Source organism: Notothenia coriiceps, unplaced genomic scaffold (genome assembly GCF_000735185.1).
Source record: "Notothenia coriiceps isolate Sejong01 unplaced genomic scaffold, NC01 NC01_scaffold00028800, whole genome shotgun sequence".
Taxonomy (NCBI): domain Eukaryota; kingdom Metazoa; phylum Chordata; class Actinopteri; order Perciformes; family Nototheniidae; genus Notothenia; species Notothenia coriiceps.
In genome coordinates this window covers 680,053-701,132 of record NW_011361501.1, presented here as the reverse complement: position 1 = coordinate 701,132, position 21,080 = coordinate 680,053, and the positions used below count along the sequence as shown (strand labels likewise).

Sequence of the window (21,080 nt, the reverse complement as noted above, 5' to 3'; positions counted from 1 at the left end):
AAGTAGAACCATGGAACTACAAGGTGATATTTCTCGTTTGAAAATGTGATTTGTAGGGGTTTTGCATACACATTCAAACATGATAGTGAAGAATATTATGCATTTCAGCCTTAGAGGAGTGTAATCACGTGCTGTATGCACTTTTTTGAAGGAGTTGAAGCCTGGTGTTAATAGAGCAGGGTATTATTAAATCAAGTCTGCCTTCCATTTATCAATAATGCCGATTCCCAAATCAACTTCCAATGCTTGTTTTATTTTGACTGCCCCAGACAGCTTAACAGCATTTTATCTTCAGGAAGTGACGTATTGAATGTTAAATGTTTCTCGTTGCATAGGAAATATTAAATGATGCAAGAGAAAGCACACTGTCAGCAGGTGTATTAGCTCATAGGCAAAACTTTAACTGTTCGGTTTAGACACGTACACACACTTTTTGGATTGTGCAATTCTTACCAAAAGGAAGTGATCGTAACCCAAATGGTCAGTTATTTATTGTCTAAGTAAGCAAATGCAAACTTCTCGGGAATTGATTGAGAGTAAGTCCCAACTTTAGTTAATATTAGACATTAATTACTGTTAAGTGTCTTTCATGGAATATCTTGTCTGATGATTCAGTCGTTACTCCCTGTAATAATACTCAGCACCAGGCTACCTTTTAGCTTTAACCAACTTTCCGATGAAAACAAGTTAAGGCTGTCGTTAATTAGAGTAACAAAAAGGAGAACAACAATTCTGATTACTGTATCAATATCAATTTAGCTTAGTGAGGCACCCCTCTACCACATTTACTGCACTCTATATAATGTACAACTTTAGAAACACTTCAGTTGTATATAGATGTGTGTTTGTAGTGTTATTCATTGGTGTATTTTATCAAATAAATAAATATAAATAGTTAAATCAGAGAGACATGTTTTGATGTAACAATATGTAATTATTGCCAAGAAATACACAGATGAATGTAATGGTGTTTGGCGATTAGACCCTGTTGTGGGGAGTATCATCCAGGAGGGGAATACCGAGCCGGTCGGTCTGAAGAGGAGTGGTTTAAGCTTGACGTGAACCCTGGTTTCGGAGAAATGGGGAGTGGAAGGGGTGAAGGAGGGCTGCGTTGAGTCACCTGCAGTGACAGCTGTCCGGAGGGGAGAGAGCAGATTTAAAGGTCTGACGATGTTCTATGATCGGCTTGTGGGAATAGAGACGAAAGTGATTAGCTGGGGAGTGAATGACTCTGATTGCTGATTGGAGGGGTGAGCATAGTAAGAAGGAAATATGTGAATGACAGACATAAAGATAGAGTGGAGTTATCAATGGTGCGGCAGAAGTTTTTATATTTTTTTGGTGAGGGTTTTTTATATAATATTTAATGTTTGTTGTCCCTGTTACTTTCCGTTATCTTTCTGTATCTGTTCAATAAGAGCAATGCAACAAAATCACACTCAAATGTATTGTTTGCACACACATACTTGGCCAATAATAGTTTCTTTAATAAAGCAGTGATCTGATGTCAACATACTGACTTGACTTTCCTTTTCCTGATGCGTTTTACTGATACTGTAAGTGATTAACTGTATCACTGTTTTCGTTGCTAATGTCTTAGCTGCCCCAGCAAAAATGCACGCATTGCAAAAGGTCATGTTCAACCGATCAATAAAAATAAACTGATCAGCTAAAGGGTGATCCACCCTCAATCTTAAGGAAATAGAGTTTAATCTTGTTTTCCTTTAAGATAACGTGAATAAAGCGAGCCATCACTTCCATTTCCGGAACCATCAATCAATCAATCAATCAATGTTTATTTATATAGCCCAATATCACAAATGTTACATTTGTCTCAGTGGACTTCACAGTTTGTACAGAATATCAGTATGACAATACGACACCCTCTGTCCTTAGCCCTCACATCGTGGAAAAACTTCAAAACCACAGTTAAAATGGGAGAAACCTCAGGGAGAGCAACAGAGGAGGGATCCCTCCCCAGGACGGACAGACGTGCAATAGATGCCGTGTGTAAATTGAAAAGATAATACATTTGCAACATAGGTAGTCCAAATGTTTGGAAATGCATGTGTGTATAATAGGAAGATGAATCCACGAGGATATCCATCCAGGACTTATGATCCAGACCACGACAGGACTCGCATCCATGACACAGGACCGCAGGATCATCCATGACTCCGGATCCCGGCGTATATAGACACCAAAAAGAAAGAAATTTGGGGAAGCTGGGTTAATCGGAACATGAGAGTACACAGGTATAGACAGAGAGAAGGAAGAAGTAAGATGTCCCCCGACAAACTAAGCCTATATCAGCAAAACTAGGGGCTGAATCTAATCAGCCCTAACTATAAGCTTTATCAAAAAGGAAGGTCTTAAGCGCACTCTTAAAAACGGATAGGGTGTCTGCCGTCCGAACACAAACTGGAAGCTGATTCCACAAAAGTGGAGCTTGATAAGAAAAGGCTCTGGCTCCCATTGTACTTTTAGAGACTCTAGGAACAACCAACAACCCTGCATTCTTGGAACGCAATGCCCTAGTAGGACAATAGGGTATAATGAGTTCTTTAAGGTAAGATGGCGCCTGCCCATTAAGGGCTTTGTAGGCGAGAAGAAGAATTTTAAATTCTATCCTGTGTTCTATAGGGAGCCAGTGTAAGGCAGCCAGAACAGGAGTAATGTGGTCCCTTTTCCTAACTCTGGTTAGTACACGAGCTGCAGGAACAGCTTTCTGGCAACTTTAACTAGCTAACAGACTTGACTAAATTAGACTGACTCACATAGTGTTTCCATTGTAACTTTACACCGCCAGTTCCAAGGAATAAAACCCAGGACAGAGCAAACACTGTACAGTTGTTATTTGTCATCGGAGTTGACAGTAATCATCATGAATTATGATAAATGTTGTGTCTGTGGCACAAAAAGAGGAAGTGATTTATGTTAATCTGTGAAGTGAATTGTAAGGATACTGCTGATTTAATAAAATGTCTTGAGTTTGAGGTAAACATCTGGTGCTTGTCCTATGAAAGAAATTTGGCTAATGACAGTTGAACAAGCTGCTTCTGTCAGCACACATTTGCCATATCATTTCCTCATAATGCACTTCACTACCGAGCGAATAATGTGCATGCTCAATATGAACTTTTTGGGAAGTTGTTCAGGTAGTGTGTAGTAATGTTTTCCTGTTTTTATCATAGTTCATTTATGTTCAGTCAATTGCTGGTTTGCATAACTGTTTCTTAAAGTTCAGTGCCAAACCCGAAACACCCACCGTTTTACATTGAGAGGAAAGTAATTTAAACGGCATGTACTGTACCTGAGACATCTTTTTATGTTTTCATGGCTTTTCAAGTAACTTTTATATATTATGAAAATGCAAAGTTACATTTATGATTCAGTATGCTGAAAATGGTGGTAAGGATTAATTGGGAAAAATACTAAACACTCTAAGGGTTAACTACTCTGGATGTTTTTTATTTGGGATTCTTTGTCATTGTTGCTTCTTGTACCACTTGTTGAGAGTCTCTGTCTTTACAATACCTGCGCCATGTTTCTTCAGCTGTTGGGTGTTGGTAATGCAAGTTAGGACAGGGTTGGGGAAATATGCTGTTTGATTCTGCATTTGTTAAAGGGGACCTATCATGCAAAATGCACTTTTTATGTCTTTTATACATAAATATGTGTCCCCGGTGTGTCGGGGAATTCACTCAGCGTCAGAAAATAAAACCCTCTCTCTTTTCCTCCGTACCCAAATCTCTAAAAACGGGGGTACAACGGAGCTGATCCAGATTTGCGTCCGATATGACGTAATATCGGAAATGTAGGCTGGCTTTACACCCACGGCCCAATCAGAAACGTTGCTATCAGATACAATGCCCGTCTGTTTTGGACGTAATATGGTCGGTGTTTACATTAGCATCGCTAACACTCAGAGCTAACCTGTACTGGAGAGCATGTGTGTGAAGAAGCAGGAAATAAAAAGGAACTCACCTTCTGGTATAACCGGCAAGAGAGAAAGCCTTTGAGCTCCATACTGTTTCAGAGATAATCCTTGATAATCCATGATATGGCGTTTCATCACCGCAGTATCTGCCGGTAGCATCTCCCGCATGAGCTCAGCCCCCTCCGTTTTTTTTTATCACATTTTTTTTTTTTAAAGCTTTATACCCAAAATCAGCACTTTTGAAACAGGAAGTGAAATAGAGGGATATGAGGCATGGCTAGAATGGGTGATCTGTTTGGTATTTTGAGCAAAACACTTCATAGCCTTTTTTTAAATATGTTTTTGCTATTGCCTAAAAATAGCATGATAGGTCCACTTTAAATAAGGCATTCAAGCATGCAATTCAAGAAAGTAAAGGGACCATTAATCGATACAGGTGATGTGAAGATGTCCATCTATCATATAAATTGCCTCTTTTCAGATGTACTTGACTTACATGAATATTGATAGAAGTACACTATAATGCTAACAATCACTACTAGGAGTACTTTGGGCTCTGTATAAATATATCTAAACTGAAATCCTTGTTGAGCTATAATTACTGGCACTGTACAGCTAGAATTGGAAGATGACGGGAAGTTAATTATTCCCTTGTTATTTTATTTCACAAGATATAACTCACTTAATTACCATGTATTACCAAGTTTATTGTTCATTTAACAGTGACAGGCAGGGAGATTTGTTTTCATATTAAGAGCACAAGCAATCTACAGCATCTAATGAGCATAAGCATAACATGTAACAATTATATTCTGTACATTTAATCAGATAAAAAGACAAAATCAAAAAACAATCATTCCCATTGAGACATCCTAGAGCCTAAACTGTTCTGTTCCAGGAGGTCAGACATAGCCAACTCCATTGAAACTCACACTTAGTGACTTATTGTTAAATAACTGAATATACACTGAATATTGTAAAAAAACAAAAACAAAGCAAAAACAAACAAAGCATCACTGTGTAATACATGAGCCTGGGATTCAGTGTCTCACTAGATTTTACTACTTTATAAATCACAGAGCTATAATAGGCTCATGGTTTTCCTCTTCTGCATTCTCTATCAGTTTATTGGTATCGACCACATCAGGTTGGGATCGTTCTCTGTCGAAGTAGAGCGGATTGTCAAAGGTGGGTAAGGTGGGACGGGGAGCCTTCTTGTAGACGAAAAATCCAAAGGCTATCAGCGTAGAAGTGACGGTAATTATCAGCACGACTATCAAACTGGTGTGGACACGACTGTGAGGATCTCTTTTCTGGGGTTCTGCACACATTTCATCAAAGAAGATATCAGTCAAACAATTTTATTTTCCGTTACATATTTTTGAAACCTGTCAATGTTATATTACTGTAATGGTTTTTTTCCAATAATAATAATAATGATCAAATACTCAACGAAGACTTACCAGGATTTGCTCCTGGATCTGAAGGCATCACTGTTGGGGGGGGGGGGAAGGAAAATGTCTCATATTATTAATCTCTTTTATGTAATATAAATGTGTAATATTATGCCAAATTCTGAAAAGAAACATTTAAATGACATGGTTAAGTGATCTTACCTTTGGGTGTTTCGCAGACGTATGATCTGTCGTGCCATCTGCGCCCCGTCTTCCAAGCCCCGTCCGAGGTGGCCATCTCTGCGTAGTCATTATCATTGTCGTCTGCAGCCCAGTTAGTGTAGTCCATCACAGTTGTATCCAACCACATCCATGTTCCTGGGGCCAAACGGACAATTATTGTATCACTACAGGGGGAAATCTGGTAAACACTATATTTGGTGAATTCAAGCTAGAATTTTTCATTTGGAAGATTTTTTTAAAATGTTTCGTTTGTTTTCATTTAATCTCGTAAAAAAAGAGAGAGCACCAATCATTTTCAAATACATGCATGGCGAAATACATATAACACTATTGCAATTCATTTTTCAAACATTATTCCTTTGACCAACAGGTGGCAGCACTGTGCAAAGATACGCAACAATGCACCATCAAAGCTTTTTGTTAAGGTTTCCACAAGTTCAGTTTCAAGAGGAAGAAAATGTATTAAACAGGTTAGATCCGACGGATACACGCAATGCATTTTAGTGAAGAATAATGAATTAACTTTAAGTACAGTTTTTCTTTGAAATAAAATGTGTATAGGTACAAAGAGTGTAGTCGTACCTTTATGAGTTTTATACAAGCCGATCCAGAAAGCGGTGTGGCTATCTTGAAACATTTTCACATTGTTTTGAATGAATTGTTGCTCATCTGGATCTTCGATACTAGCCAGGACTCCACCTTCAGAACAACATAACAGAACCGGTTATAACAATTACCTAAACCCTATTGCTAGTTGTGGTTTGGTCACATTTACTGACCTGTAGAACAACATTAACATGTCCTAATAAAACAACAAATATTAGGGCTAGGTATAAAATTATTTTCTGCAGGATGTGTCTCTTACCATGCCTGACACAGCTGCTAGCTGCATCTGCCCATTCAATTTCCTCTGTTATAAACAAATAACAATGACTCTTGTATGGCAGCCAGGTAAAACTCTGGTGGTACTCCTCATTCGTCTCGTCAGGGCAAATCCCTGGGAAGTTGGTTGACTCTGTTGGTGCTACATCTGTGATTGATAGAGAAAGTATTGTTTATGTTCAAGGAAATCACTACTGGCTCATAAAATGATAAGATGATATATGCTCTATGGTATTGCGACCAGTGTCTGCCACAGAAAACCAGCTTACTGTATGTAGAACAATACGATACAATATGTCAATTATCTCTTACATTCTCACAAAAATCAACTAAAATATAATTTGACAATTTTACGAGTTAGCTCTTCCAGACATTTAAATGAAAGAAAATCTACAATTAAATAAAAAGGATAAAATAGACCTCCTGTTACCTATAAAGTCACATTAACGATGTTTAGGCCCTGTTCAATGCAAAGGAAGAACTTGCACATGGACAAAGACATGCTATTGGAGTTATTGTTGATGTTATGCATCCATATCATGTTTCATTACACCCTTACTTGACACTATCTATTTGCGTTCGTACCTGTAGACCTCATGCAAACACTGTTCATGGTCTGGTTGCAGAAAGCAGTCTCCCATTTTCCATCCACATTAAGGAACACACACGGCCTGTTCCTGCTTGGTTCCCCTTCAGCCCAGCCTGCATTCTTCAGGTGCCAGCCATCAATATACCTAAAATACCCATGTGTCTGAAAACAAGAATGGATCAAATCACCATTTTAATTTCGCATGCATTGTCAATGGCTTTTTGAAATGCAATTTTGTGCCAAATAGATTAAAGAATTCTACACTTTGTTGTTTCCTCATGGATAAAATCTTATAATTATCTATAGTAAATCAGTTATAAAAAAAAAAACAGTGAAACTCTGAAACTAGCCCATAGGAGTTGTTTCTACAGTAATGTTGAGCTTTCCGCAGCTATGTACCTGGTTCTTGTTCAGTCCAATCCAAAGAGGGGCTTTGAGTTTCATAGCCTGCAGCTCCACATGGGCCTGCGTCCACTCGTTTCGCAGGCTAGCCAGGTTTGCTTTTTCCTTTTCACATAGCTTCTTTGCATTCTCCCAGGTCAGATTGTTAGTCACAACTCTGATGCTGTCATTTCCCAGATTTGCATAGATGTTAGAAATGTCTGGGTCTGGTTGGACCGGGATATTTGGGTCTGTTGAGAGGAAGACTCGTTTTTTTATGTTTTCTTATTTTTACAGACATCTTATTGCTACGTAAACTGTTAATTTGACTGCAAACACTTTTTCAAATCATCTTTACTCTACTACAGAGAATGCACAATGATGTTTGGGCTATATAATGCGGTACCCTAGTTACTTAATTCAAGACATGCATACATCACCTATCATTTTAAAAAGTGAACAAGTATAAACTCACCAAGATTTTGAAGACAGACAAATCCATTGGTGTCATTGCAGCCCTTGACAAGCCATTTCCCGGTACCAAGATCAGGACTCCTTGTCATCATAACACAATGTTCCTGTTTAAGTATATTAGGAGTGGGAAGTCAAACATCTTTACAGTATGACATTCAAATGTAAAACTAATTCTGAATCATGGTTTAAAATTGCAGCAGTCTTGATTGATTGATTGATTGATTGATTGATTGGACTGCTTACTACCTTTATCTGGTGTTGAAAACTAAAAAGACTGATATTTAACTTTAAACAAGCAGTTAAAATGTTACCTCATCCCATCTTTTATAAAAGGTCCCCGGACGACGTCGGTGTTTCTAAAGAGCAGAACAAGATAACAAATATTTCAAACACTTTTTCCATCTAGACAGCAACTCAACAACAAGTTTGTAGATTGTGTGTACTTACAGAATAGCCCCAGTTGGTGTATAGCCTTGTTTTGCCATCAGTCCAGAAGAACCCGTCTTGTTTCAAACTATTTAAACCAATCCACAGGTCTGTGGTTGATATTTCAGCCATTTTAGTAGTCAAAAATGCTGAAAATGTAAATGGGAGAAATTAAGTCGTTATGACCTTTTTTGGTTTATGACACATTGCTCATTTTTTTAAGATTGTGATTAAATTAGATTTAAATCAGTTAGAAGACACCATATAAACGACATCTCAAATATTAGCCTGTTAAATTTGTGCAGTTGTTTTAAGGTTAAGCAGGAACGTTCCCTTTCTGTATTTAGATCATACTCATGATTATGTTACATGATGATAATTAAAACAATAGGAATAAATGTGGAACAAACCTTGCACACGCCTTGTGGAAATTGACGCTAAATTGCCTCTCATGGTAATGCACTGTCTCCTTGCATCCTCCCAGGTGGCCACTCGACTGCTAATAATACTGTAACACTATAAATGAGGAATAAAATATTGATTATTTCCCCTCTACAACCAAAAACCATTTTGTATTTAAGCTTCAAGGCCATCTGATATGACCTTCAAAACAAATCAGTCCCATGAGACAAAGAACATCTAAATGCTAAATAACTGAGATTAAAAAAGTGGTATTGTAAGATTTGTGCTGAAGATGTTAACATAATTTAGCAGTTGTTTTTCACCTTTGAGTCAAATTTGGTCCATTTGGGTGGACAGCCACCTTTAGGAGGGACTTTGGGGGCGGCAGTGCTGTTGACGGGTGGAGAGCCTCCTCGTTTACAGATGGATCGTTGCTCCTGGCCACAATTAACAGTACGCCAGAAGCCTGTAAAGTCAGCAGAGATATGATCAGTAACATTTCACCAGCAACATTTTACTTAATCTAATCTTATTTAGAACATCTTGTCTCTTTATCATCGTTCAATTTGAATTTACTCACCCATGTAATAAGTCATAGTAACACAGCTCTCATCAAAGGAATTATCATGTGGTTGATTTTCATCCCATCTTTGAAACCCCACTGGAGAATTATCCATCCACCTTAAACCACACACAGTTACCGGTACGTCAATTACAATGTGTAATCAAGCAAAGAATAGGAGTTTCACATGATATACTGTAACCCAAATTATATACTATCAACCATTTTTCCATGGTTCATAAACCACAGAAAAATTAAATATAGAGGTAAAAATGACTTTTTAAAAAAAAAACAATAAAATCAAGAAAAGTTATGCATGAAGTCCAACTAAAGCGTTACAATTACTTAACGGTAAACAGGAAGGTTAGGAAAAGTGGAATAATTTTTGCTATACACATGCATGTTTGAGGATGACATAATGTAAGTTATGCACAATAAAATGCACATAGTATTATCAGCAATAGGCAACAAAGATTGCCCTAACCACTTTAGATCAAATAATTGTATTTCATTTTTTTTTTTTATGACCAACTTTTTATTGTTTTTTTTGTTTTTTTTTGCCCTCACAAAAGGATATTTCATTTTATATAATTTTATATTTATACTCACCAAAATGAACTATCAAGATCGACTGACAAACCTATATAATAGGACCCATAGCTTCTGGAAATCTGCAAGCACACAAACACGCAACCTTTAAGACCCCTTCTAGTTATAAAAGGTTCTTCTAATATGGGTACACTTTCAAGGTGTAAGAAAAACACACACAAAGAAGACCCCTACCTGTTTCCATAGGAAGACATTTTCGTCTTTGCTGTTGATGGATACCAAGTCCCCATGCCTCTGCTGACAGAAGAGACGAGCATCCTCAATGGACATTACCATTCCGTTCACAAAATACTGACTCCCTCTCCACACAAGCCAGCCGTCAGATGTCGTGTTAAATTCTGCAAAGGTTTTAGAAAGATATTGACAATTTTCAATGTATTTTCTTTTTCAAGTTTTCCTTTCTTTTTTTTTGTTCTAGCCAATCTTTAACACTATAACACTCCTCATCTGAAAGTTTACAAAACATCAAAGTGAATGAGTTTTGGTCCATTATATGGCCTATCCCAAGTGTGCCTTCATTTTGTTTTGTAAAGATATATTGGTTTAGGACAATTCTAAACTACTTAATTAAGAAAAAGTCATATTTAAAGATGTCCCAGTTGTCTTTCACTTGGTTTTCATGACCCTTTAATATATTTGTATGTTCACATTTCAATAAGATGTGTTACATTTTGGGTTTTAGCATCTGAAACAGCCAATTGTAAGACTTTAGTGATCATTATATATACTAATCATAACTGTGAAATGTTAAGCTAGTACTTGAACACATCAAAAAGTGTTACATGTGACTGAAGTAATACTCTGTCTAAACACCTATGTCTAAATGTGTTGCACTTGTTTCTATCCCCATGGGTGTGTGTTTGGTTATACAAAGTCACTTACCCACCACAGTATTATTTGGAGGTGGCTTTGGTGTCATTCCTGTAAGGCCACAAAATAATGTCAATTTCATGCAGAAGAAAGCAAAAACATCTCCCATCCTCCAGGCACTTGTCTTTTAGTCTTTTCTTACTTTTTGATAATGTTAATCAGAAAGGGTAACACGCCATCTTGCCTAGTTTTATTATCTGATTGAATACAAGATAAGTTAAATGTAAGATAAATAATTTGTGTAATTATTAAAGACATGTCTTAAACCCTGTCGCTGTAAAAGTATTTCAGAATAATAAATACTTTATTTAACCTGGCAAATTGTGATAGTTTCGTCATGAATTAAAAAATATAAATAAAATACGTTATTTATATAAACATAAGAAATAAGAATGTGCAAAAAAACATATAATTTAAAAATAAGAATTAAAACTAAAATGGTCCAATGAAGACAAAATAAAATATAAATACATATCAAGTCAGTTGTTCCTGAAAAAACTTCTTAAAAGAAAAGCATTAACTACACTTTTTTTAAACCGTACCTGCGCGGATCTGACACATCCAGTCATTGTACACTTCACAGTTCACATCGTTCCAAGACCCGGACTCATCCCAGTTGTGAATCCTGAACTCAACACAAGATTCATCATTGTTGTGATTATTCGGCTCTCCTTCCTGCCAGTGTAGGAAGTTTACCTGTGAACGAAAATACATATTTACAGGATTGAGTGATTTTGATGATCAGATTAGTTGGAAAAAGTAAAACACAGTCAACTAACCGGTGATCCATCACTCCATGTAAAACCAGAGACAGGGTCAGGAATACGAAGTCCAATCCAGGCTTTTCCGTTTCTGCAGTTCAAATATTATCAAATGGTTTATCTATCCATATTATTAGCAGGGGTGCCGTAAGGGGGTGAAAAGTTAGGACGATTCTAAGGGCCCGTGACTGACAGGGGCCCCAAAATGTTTAGAACATCAAGAAAAAAAAATGTAAGTAACCTTTCATCAATCCTCAATAATTAACATTAATGACCGTTATATTGATAAAGTATCAAATGTGATATCTTTTCATGGGGCTCAAAATCCCTGGCGGCACCCCTGATTATTAGTATTATTATTATATTAACTACTATTACCCCGTATGACGTAATTGAAGAGATGAAGACTACAAAAAAAAGTACTCAAGCAAATTAACAGATCTCAATTGCAGGGTGAACATCTTATTCTATTATTGTACTTATTCAGTGTAAGTTTTGTGTCTTTTTTTATTATTTTTCTTTCAAAGGGATTTAATACCACACTGTATATTAATCCGTGTCAATTTTTAAGTAATAGTTCAAACAGGCTCATACCGTGCCCCAGCCAGCTCAGCTGAGGTGTGGATGCTGAGCAGGTCTCCTCCAATGGCCCTGCAATAATCCCTGGCCTCAAACCAGGTCTTCTCATTTGCACGAGGCCCTGTGAAAAACTGAGCACAAGAGGGAAAACCTGATTAAAGTAAACCAGATAATATTTATTTAATATTTGTATTTTGTTTAACAAAAAATTGGAAATAAATTATTTGTGACCTGTGACATTGGCCCACACAAACAGTAATGTTTCTCGCCACTTGGGGCAGCAGAAACAAGTCGTTTACACAACACCGACATACAGTACAGTATCATCTCCTTTTAGTTCATATGGCAAACTTGTTAGCAAACAGTTATTCAATTGGAGGTGGGTTCCTCTCTATCTGGCGATTGTAAGCCCAATATTTACTCTCTTTAGCTCTGTTTTTGGTCCCTTCTAACTCCTGAGGTAATAATATGTGGATCATTAACTAATAAACCAGTGCAAACCCATGTATACATCACAGGAGAAACTATACTGTGTATATGTAGTGTGGCAACATATATAGAAATGCTTGATTGTTGGTCAGCACCATTAAAACATTTTGGTTTCAATTTAAGTTGGAACTCTGTACAAAATTATTGTTTAGATAACTGTAACAAAGAAATCATAATTTCAGTGCCAAGTACTTGCTATAACTCCACTGATCTGCATTTATAACTTTGGACAGATAGTTTAAGCCTCTGATTACCAACCCAGTCATTTTGGCAAATATTAAACGTATGCTCATGATGATGATCAGATTGGCCCTAGAAACAACAGCTAACATACAATAGTAGTAGTTTAAAGTTTGGTTATATTTTTGAATTAATTACTTTGATGGTAAATGTGAAAGGACAGTCATCTTTTTCTGTTGGTATCAGCTTGTTTTATTTGCGTTGACCGCTGGTTGTACCTTTGAACAGAAGTTTCTTGTTCCAATTCGATTCCAACCCTCCTCACACTTAGGAGGACTTTGAGTGGGTGGTACAGGGGTTAAAACTGCCCCCTGTGCCAGGCGTTTGCAGATGTATTTCTCCGTATTGGTGCAGGGCAGCAGATCCCAGAGTCCAGACAATATCCCAGTTGTGATGGCAACACAGCCTTTTTCGTAACCTTGATTTGGGTATAAATATGTTATTGTTAATCGAGGAGCTACTGGTATTGCCTCCTTTTTTAAAGATACAATTGCATCTTTCACCCTACCTGGCATTTGAGCGTTCCAGTGAGTAAACTTCACCGTGTCGGAGTTGGTCCACACAAATTGATCAATGTTTTTCATGTTTGAGAGGCCGAGCCAGAAGTATTTCTCTGGTCTCAACCCAACCAAACTGACGAGGTAAGCATTATCCACTCTGAAAGTAGTTACACAAGTAGATGGACTTTTAGTTTTTGTTTAATCCAATTGTGTGAAATATAGTGTATGGCACTTGCACATAGTCATCTCATCTCTAATACAAACATAAAGGGTCTTACCCATTGGAAACATCTACTAAGTAGGAGCTTGAGGTCGTGCAGGCATCTTTCGCTTCATCAAACGTCTTTGTCTCCGTTCCTATGAAGTAGCAATAGGACCCATGTCTTTTCCAACCCTGTAGGACACCGAGCACTAATTAGATCTCCAGAGTTGTGATTTTAAAATGCTACATATCCATTTTGTACAAAAAAGACATTTATCTGCATTGGTTCAGTATACATGAGAGAGATAATAAGCTGACCTACATCTGAACGTGATATATAGCCAGTAACTATTCAAAGGTAATTTCTGTCTTATTAATCATGCACTTTGATACTATATTATTAATTCATATTATATGCTTATAGAACTCTTTCCTCTACAACATGTACTCACAGCTTCGCAGCCAATGTCAACTTCTACTTCAACCGGGCTAGTTTCTGAGGAGCTTTGCTTCATACAGATAAAACCATGTTTATCTCCACAATAGTTATCCACCCAGTTAGCATTCTGCAAGAAAACAAACAACTGTAAAAATGATGCATACATGTGAATGCAATATACTGGATGGATTGACTACAACACTCATTCATAATGGGACATTTATAATGCTTATTCTTTATCTTATACGACAGACAACAGATTTGTTCTTGTAATATTGAATGTGGTTCTATATGTAATATTGTCTGCACTACGAGTAAATGTATCTTATGTTATGACAATGACAATGTTACTGAATGTCACAAACAATAATAAATATATGCGAGAACTTACGAACTACATTCATAGCTTCCAACAAAATAAAATAATTGATGAATTTGACCCTAAGCTCTAAATTTGTTTCGTCGACCAGGATCAAATCTGTCTTTACAAACGAAAATGCATCTGAATATTTTTTGTACAAATCAATAGAGCTTTTCTAAAGTTCCATTCAACCAGGGTGGTATCTGACCTTTCCCCATGTGTGACCTGTATGGATTTAGTGGTATTGAATGGGTATAGGATGGATACAATAATAAAAACAGTCATATCCACATGGTGCTCCTTACATCTCCCTTAATCAGAACGCAGTTGACTGTATCTGCGGAAACAGTAGGTTTCCCAAACTCCCAGCTGGTGTAACTGACGGTGGAGTGGTCGCTCCATCCAAATAGCCCCTCTGTCGTCCTGTCGTTCAGCCCAATCCAAAGCTCATCAGTGAGTCCTGCAAACGTGGGCAGTAAAGAATATACAATATCTCATGTCAACCATTGGCAAAAATCATATTATATTATATTATATGTTCTTCAACTATAATAGTGGACGTTTTGTTGATGTGAACATTGGTAAGAAATAAGCAATTGTAGACATCAGTAAATCTGTCAGCAAGTATTGCGTACTTCCTACTTTAGGTGATACATATTTTCTCAGTATTTGTTTCTTTAATATACTGTATTTTACAGTCTCCCCTATCGATTTACTCTGCTGTTAACTCTGTAAAATGCTAACTTTGTCTTCTGCAGACCCCTTAACAGTCAACAAACATTGAAATATATTAATAATTATCCCATTTTGAGATTGCGTCAATTAACAATGTTTCCGACATGATTATAAGTGCATCGTTAGTTATCTCATGAATAAATAACTAATCCTAATACATTTTACTGTATTTTTAAATTCTTGCATGTCATGGAGATCAACATTTTATGATGTTTAAGTCTGAGTGAGCTCATGTCAAATAAAAAATAGATTAGGTTTTGAAATCAATCCACAGCATAAAAAAGACGTTAAGAAGTTAGACTGTCGTGTCAACCCGTACCATATCCAAGTTGCGAGAGGATAAAGCTTTGGTCCTCCACGTTGCGGATGCTCACTAGATCCCCTCCTTCATTACGACAATCTCTCTGAGCATCAGTCCACATTAGAGCTGTCCGCTTAAGGTGGAAGCAGTGTCCATTGTAGGGAATCCAAGGGTCTGGACAAGATCCTTGCTCAACTGATGAGAAAAGGAACAAAAGGGGATGAATGACTGATACCAACAAGGAAACACAGTAAAGTAGCTATGGGAAGGTAGAACATGTTTATTTACTTTGTGGAGGAGTTGGAGGGGCCCCGGATTTGTAGCAGACGTAGCCCAGTTTCTTGCCGCAGGATGAACTTTGCCAGGTGTGCTGCCCAGCAGAGTCAAGAAATGCACAGTTGTGTCCTGGATTAGGAAGTGGATTACCTAAAAGAAGATGATGATTTAACATGAGATTCCTTTCTTTATGAGTGGAGATTAAAATACACGGACTAAACTGACTAACACAGCCTGGTATCTTGTTTCTCTAGATATCATAAGGTATAACACATCTTGCAATCCTGTCCAATAATATCCCTTATTTAAATGAGGAAGTTATGGGATCTTATCAACGGAAAAGGGATATTAATTTAGGGACAGGATGACTGGAAAATGTGTTGTTTTTTGTGCATGTTTCATCATTAGAAAAAGAGTATTAGCTGATGGTTGCCGGCATTGAAACATCAACATTGACAAGGATTTAGACTTAATGCTTCATCATGATGCAAGCTAATTGCTAGCTGAGTCGGTTTAGTGCTGTGCAGGTAGTTTACAGTTTACAGTTTTTCACTAAAAAACACAATGGTGCGTGTCATGAGAGTGAAGCATAACAATAAAGTATTAGGCTCTAAAACCAAAACAATAAGCTGAACAGTCAGTTAGAGAGTTTGTATGGAATGATAGGGCCATTGCCTAGAGGTGCTTTGGAAGATCATGTTCTGGCGTGCAGACTTACCTGCAGTCCATCGCAGATAACAGAAGGGCTTCGAATCCGTCCATTGCCAGCCATGATCTTGGTCAAGGACCAGCCCGATCCACAGTTTATGTTTCCCTGATCCCATTAGTGCTGTGTGTTAATGTGTGTTTGAGAGGGAGAAAAAAGGGAAAAGGACAGAGTAAAGAAATTGTTCCTCTTTTGCACATTGTTCCTCTTTTGCACGCTTTATAACAAGTCAGCAAAAAGCAGAATTCAAAGTCACACAAGGGAAAGCTTAAAAAATGAACCATGTCCTTTAAGAGTGTCAGGATTAGAGAAAAACAGTGCATATTAGTATATCTAATGGGGTGTGATACAAATATAATAAATAAACTGAGAGTGACTGGGAGCTAGTTTCAACGAGACCTACAGATTTGCAACCAAAGTGCAGAGGCTTCATATCACTCCTGTAAAAATGGATTGCACAATTTCCTCTGTGTCACAGTGTTACAATGACCCTTGGACCAACATTAGGCTGATCATAATGTTCTGCAGGCCTTTTTTCCTAGAACTACTGGTTACTGGTAGTCATTGTATCACTGTCATTTGAAGTGAATTTTTTTTTGCCAGGGACTGCAGAGGAAAAATAGCCTGTTGGCTAACTCTGGCGCATTTACAGAAATGTTAATCAATGTGCACTGTCCCTGTCAAATAAATAATAAAATAAATAAACTTGCTTCTTGTTTTCCCCCTAAACAAAACAGCAACATGTCTGACATGTGCAATTGAATAAAACAATTTCAGTGGTTTGAAAAGTAAATGTCATTTGAAAAAACTTATTTTCAAACAAAATCTTAAGATTCCAAACTTACAGAGTATCTTACTGAAACAAATACTGGCCATGTTTTCCTTACTTTGAATAGATGCATTAAACATCATTTTAAATATCAATTTATAAAAAGGTGCTAGACTGTATCTCAAAAAGTTTAACATGTTAAGATCATTTAAGGGCTTTTTGATTCAACAACAGACCATTTAACCCGTGTGAGATGATACATGTACAAAGTGACCACTCTATGGTGGGTCAGTATGCATCTGCACCATCCACCAGGTGGTGTCTTACCTGAGACAAACGCCTGCTCGTGAGGGTCTGTGATGCTGACCAGTTTGGCCGCCTGCTGTTTGCAGCTGTCTTCAGCCTGGGCCCAAGTCAGAACCGACTGTCTGTTGATCTGGTAAAACGCTCCTGTGACAATGTTCTTCTCCCAGTGTTCATTGGCTGTTCATCAACACAGTAACATAAACAAGTAAATACTGAATTCATTCAAACAACAATTCATCTCTTTTTAACCTAAAAGTGAGCTCTCACATTGCATGCTTTGTGTTTAGCATCAGGGTATGTTGATTAAACTACGGTAGATCAACTCGTAAACAATATCATGTAATACGTTCTCTGATACCAAAATGAATCTGCCTAAAGATGCATGTAATGTTGAAGATGAAATGCAGTACTCACAATTAGTTGGGCAGTATCCCCACCGTTCATGTTCATATTTTGTTTCAACTGCACACCATTGACGCTTTACAGAGGAGTCGTATGTAGTGCAGTCTCCAAACCACCGGTCTTTGTACATGAAGGGAAACATGCAGACCTTCCCAAACGCATTGCCTTCAATGGTGTAAAGTTCTAAAAGGGAATCAAGAGGTTGATCAAATGAAATCGTCTTCTCTTCACTCAATTTACTTCAGTCAATCACAGCCTAACTCCAGTGAGAAGAAACACGTGGCATCATTCTACTTTACTATCCATCGACTGACACACATATGCATGATTTTTACTGGGTATTGTGTTGTTTATTATAGGGTTTGGCTGTTCAGTGTTCATACTGTACCTCTGTATGTTCTTGAACAAGCACCGCTGGCTGTCCCTGTGATGGTGAGCTTGTTATTGGGCCCGACAGTTCTGGAGAGAGCAATTGAATCATCCGGTTTGACTTCAATGTAGAGCGTTTGGCCTTTGAGGGCAAGCAGTGTTTCATTCTTGCATTCCCACTTTTGTAGGTCACTGTCGTTACAATCGTAGAGGCTCACTTCACTCCCCACACTTTTGCCCTGAGCACCAAGGCACTTTTTGCTTGAGGTAACAAAAAGACGATCACCAGTCGTCCAGCGCACTTCAAGGCAGCGGATTGATCTTTTCACCAAACACGTAGAAGTGGCTTTGTTAGTGAGTGCAAATGGGGAATCTGCAGAGAGATGTGAAAACAGGCACAAGCATTAACTTCAAAGTTGGTCAAAGAACTTGTTTTTTTCCACATTGGAAATACTAACAAGTAAAAAGCTTCATAAAAAATAATTAATTGGAGACTTCTTCTTTTCAACTTGAGCTCCTCTCTCTTCAAAACATTTTATTATGTAAGACTACAGATGCCATCAGAGCCTCCTTAACACTGTCAGCTGTAATCTCAACAAATACTTCTAATGAGTTTTAGCATTAGTTTTGGGGAGGCAGTGGCGCAGTGGACTAGTGTGTTGGTGTTCGGATCAGGGGAGCACAGGTTCAAACTCCACTGCAGTCAGCAGGCCGTTGTGTCCCTGAAGACACTTCACCCCAAATTGCTCCTGTGAGGATTGCCCACAGTATTGAGTATGTAAGTTGCTTTGGATAAAAGCGTCTAACAAGTGACATGTAATGTAATGTAATGTTTTAACTCGTCGCGAAGCAGATGAAAAAACGATTAAAATAAACTTATTTTCAGTAAAACAAACGTATGAAGGTTGCTAATCTTTACATCCGTACAAAGACACACGTTGACAGCTCACAGATGTCAACAATATAAAGAAAGAATAAGTAAGTCCTCACATACAGTTGAGTGCATACTTTACCATTTCTCATTGAACATTGAGATGTTGTGATGAAAAGCAAAAAGGCTGCTAGCGTTATCCTCCGGGTCATCATTCTCCTGATAAGTCTCAGAGCCGCAGACATTGTCCACGCATTGCAAGCAGAGGACTTATGAGCATGTACATAAAAGGGAGGGAATCTTAATACTACTGTCACTGTCAGCTTTTTTCCTGCTTCTGCACATTTCAACATTTTGCTACTGGTAAAAAAGGGGGGTTGGGAGGGAAGTAGGGGCAACATTCAGAAAACACACAAACACACGCACACACACACACACACACACACACACACACACACACACACACACACACACACACACACACACACACACACACACACACACACACACACACACACACTGTCTTGCTTGCACGGATCTCAAACTCCAGAAATCGCAAAAATGTGGCCCCATTTACTTCCTGTCGTGGAAGAAAATGATGTGTAAGAGATTTATGCTAAACATGACTCATCAATGTCGGGGGTCTGTGGTCTGGTGCAGCTTCCACCATCAAAGACTTTATTGCACCTCCATGGTTTCTGCCATTTAGGACCTGTCCCTCTGTGTCACTTTCCTTGCATTTTAATGGGAATGGAAATGAAATGTATATCTGTAAACGATAAAGAAAAAAACATATTAGGAGATGATACGTTTGCAGGATTATAGCCGAAAGTATCCAGTGTCTCTGTTGATTGCATGACTGAATTTACACTTTCTGTGTACCTGGTCTGCCCTGCGGATAAACAAGCGAAACTGGTTCCAAATATGTTATTGTTGAACATTCAACATGAATCTAACACAAAATCTACCAATAAAAAAAGTACCGTTTTCGACTGACAATTTGTATCCCTCAAACAATCTCTGAGCAAAGTATCGCAGTCTTTTGCAATATTTATCGCACAAATTGAATTTACCATGACGATGATGACGATGAATGTTGGGCAGCAATACTCTTTTTTTCATAATACTGTTGCAATGGTTAAGCCAGTGTATCTGTGTCATTAAAATATAAACTAAAAAACGTTTGTAATCATAAACAACTGGTTAGCTAAATGATAGCAACAACTTAATTCTACCTTGCACCATCCTACTGACCTTCCAGCTGTCATACCAAACAATGAGCTGACTTTTACATGTGAAGTGTGTATGCCTGCTTAAAGTCACTATTTTACTGTATTTTCTAAACACTAGAAGTTTTATTATAGCTATAAGGAGGCACACGATTACTTGTAAAGTTATCAGAGCAGAGATATATTGCACTTTTGCTGATGAAGAGAAAAAATGTGCATCCTGAATGTAGCAACACAATATCCTGTTTAGTGGCAGAGGCCTTCAGATGTTGAGGTCTGTTCTCCAAACGTGCCTTAACATATATCATAGCATTTTATATTTTCACTTCCTCTTTGGTTATTCTCCTTTTTTCAGGACTGTGCTGAAATATGAACCTTTGTGACTGCAGTGATTTTTTTTACAAGGCTTACAAGTAGGACTAGTGCAATTGTATTCTGCATTATACTCACATTTGTAATTAACAATGGCTTTTTGTGGCAAAAAAAAGAAAACATGTGCATCGAACATTGTAAACGATGTAGAAGGTTAAGACATATTTGTTTGAAGTGGAAAGAGAAAGATTATGTTTATGGGATAGAAAGTAAAGTGGCAACCTTGGTTATATGTTGTTTCTTCAAGAAGCTTCATCTGCACATTTAACAAAATGTCTATAAAATATTGCTTACCTCCACCAAGGACATTATGTTGTTAGTTTGGTTTTGGGTTTTCAAGTAAAAAAAATATTCTTGCATGATTTCCATGAAATTTGGTTGAAGGGTGAAAAGAAAAAAAA

General features: G+C 37.6%; 1 protein-coding gene across 1 annotated transcript; it reads right to left on the bottom strand.

Annotated features, from left to right (window-relative positions):
• Nucleotides 1–4,626: 4,626 nt before the first annotated feature.
• mrc1b (mannose receptor, C type 1b) lies at nt 4,627–19,393 on the bottom strand. The gene is made up of 31 exons (XM_010786176.1): nt 19,221–19,393; nt 18,227–18,580; nt 17,851–18,021; nt 17,458–17,613; nt 16,374–16,484; nt 15,668–15,805; nt 15,398–15,574; nt 14,649–14,803; nt 13,996–14,109; nt 13,620–13,735; nt 13,350–13,498; nt 13,060–13,259; nt 12,128–12,243; nt 11,552–11,624; nt 11,315–11,468; nt 10,785–10,823; nt 10,077–10,240; nt 9,903–9,964; nt 9,312–9,412; nt 9,055–9,197; nt 8,740–8,845; nt 8,351–8,478; nt 8,215–8,259; nt 7,905–8,007; nt 7,448–7,680; nt 7,045–7,210; nt 6,443–6,607; nt 6,160–6,276; nt 5,557–5,712; nt 5,404–5,433; nt 4,627–5,261 (listed from the first exon to the last, which is right to left on the bottom strand). The coding sequence occupies exons 1-31, from the start codon at nt 19,321–19,323 to the stop codon at nt 5,014–5,016; spliced, it is 4,293 nt and encodes a 1,430-aa protein (XP_010784478.1). The 5' UTR covers nt 19,324–19,393; the 3' UTR covers nt 4,627–5,013.
• Between the last annotated feature and the right edge of the window lie 1,687 nt (nt 19,394–21,080).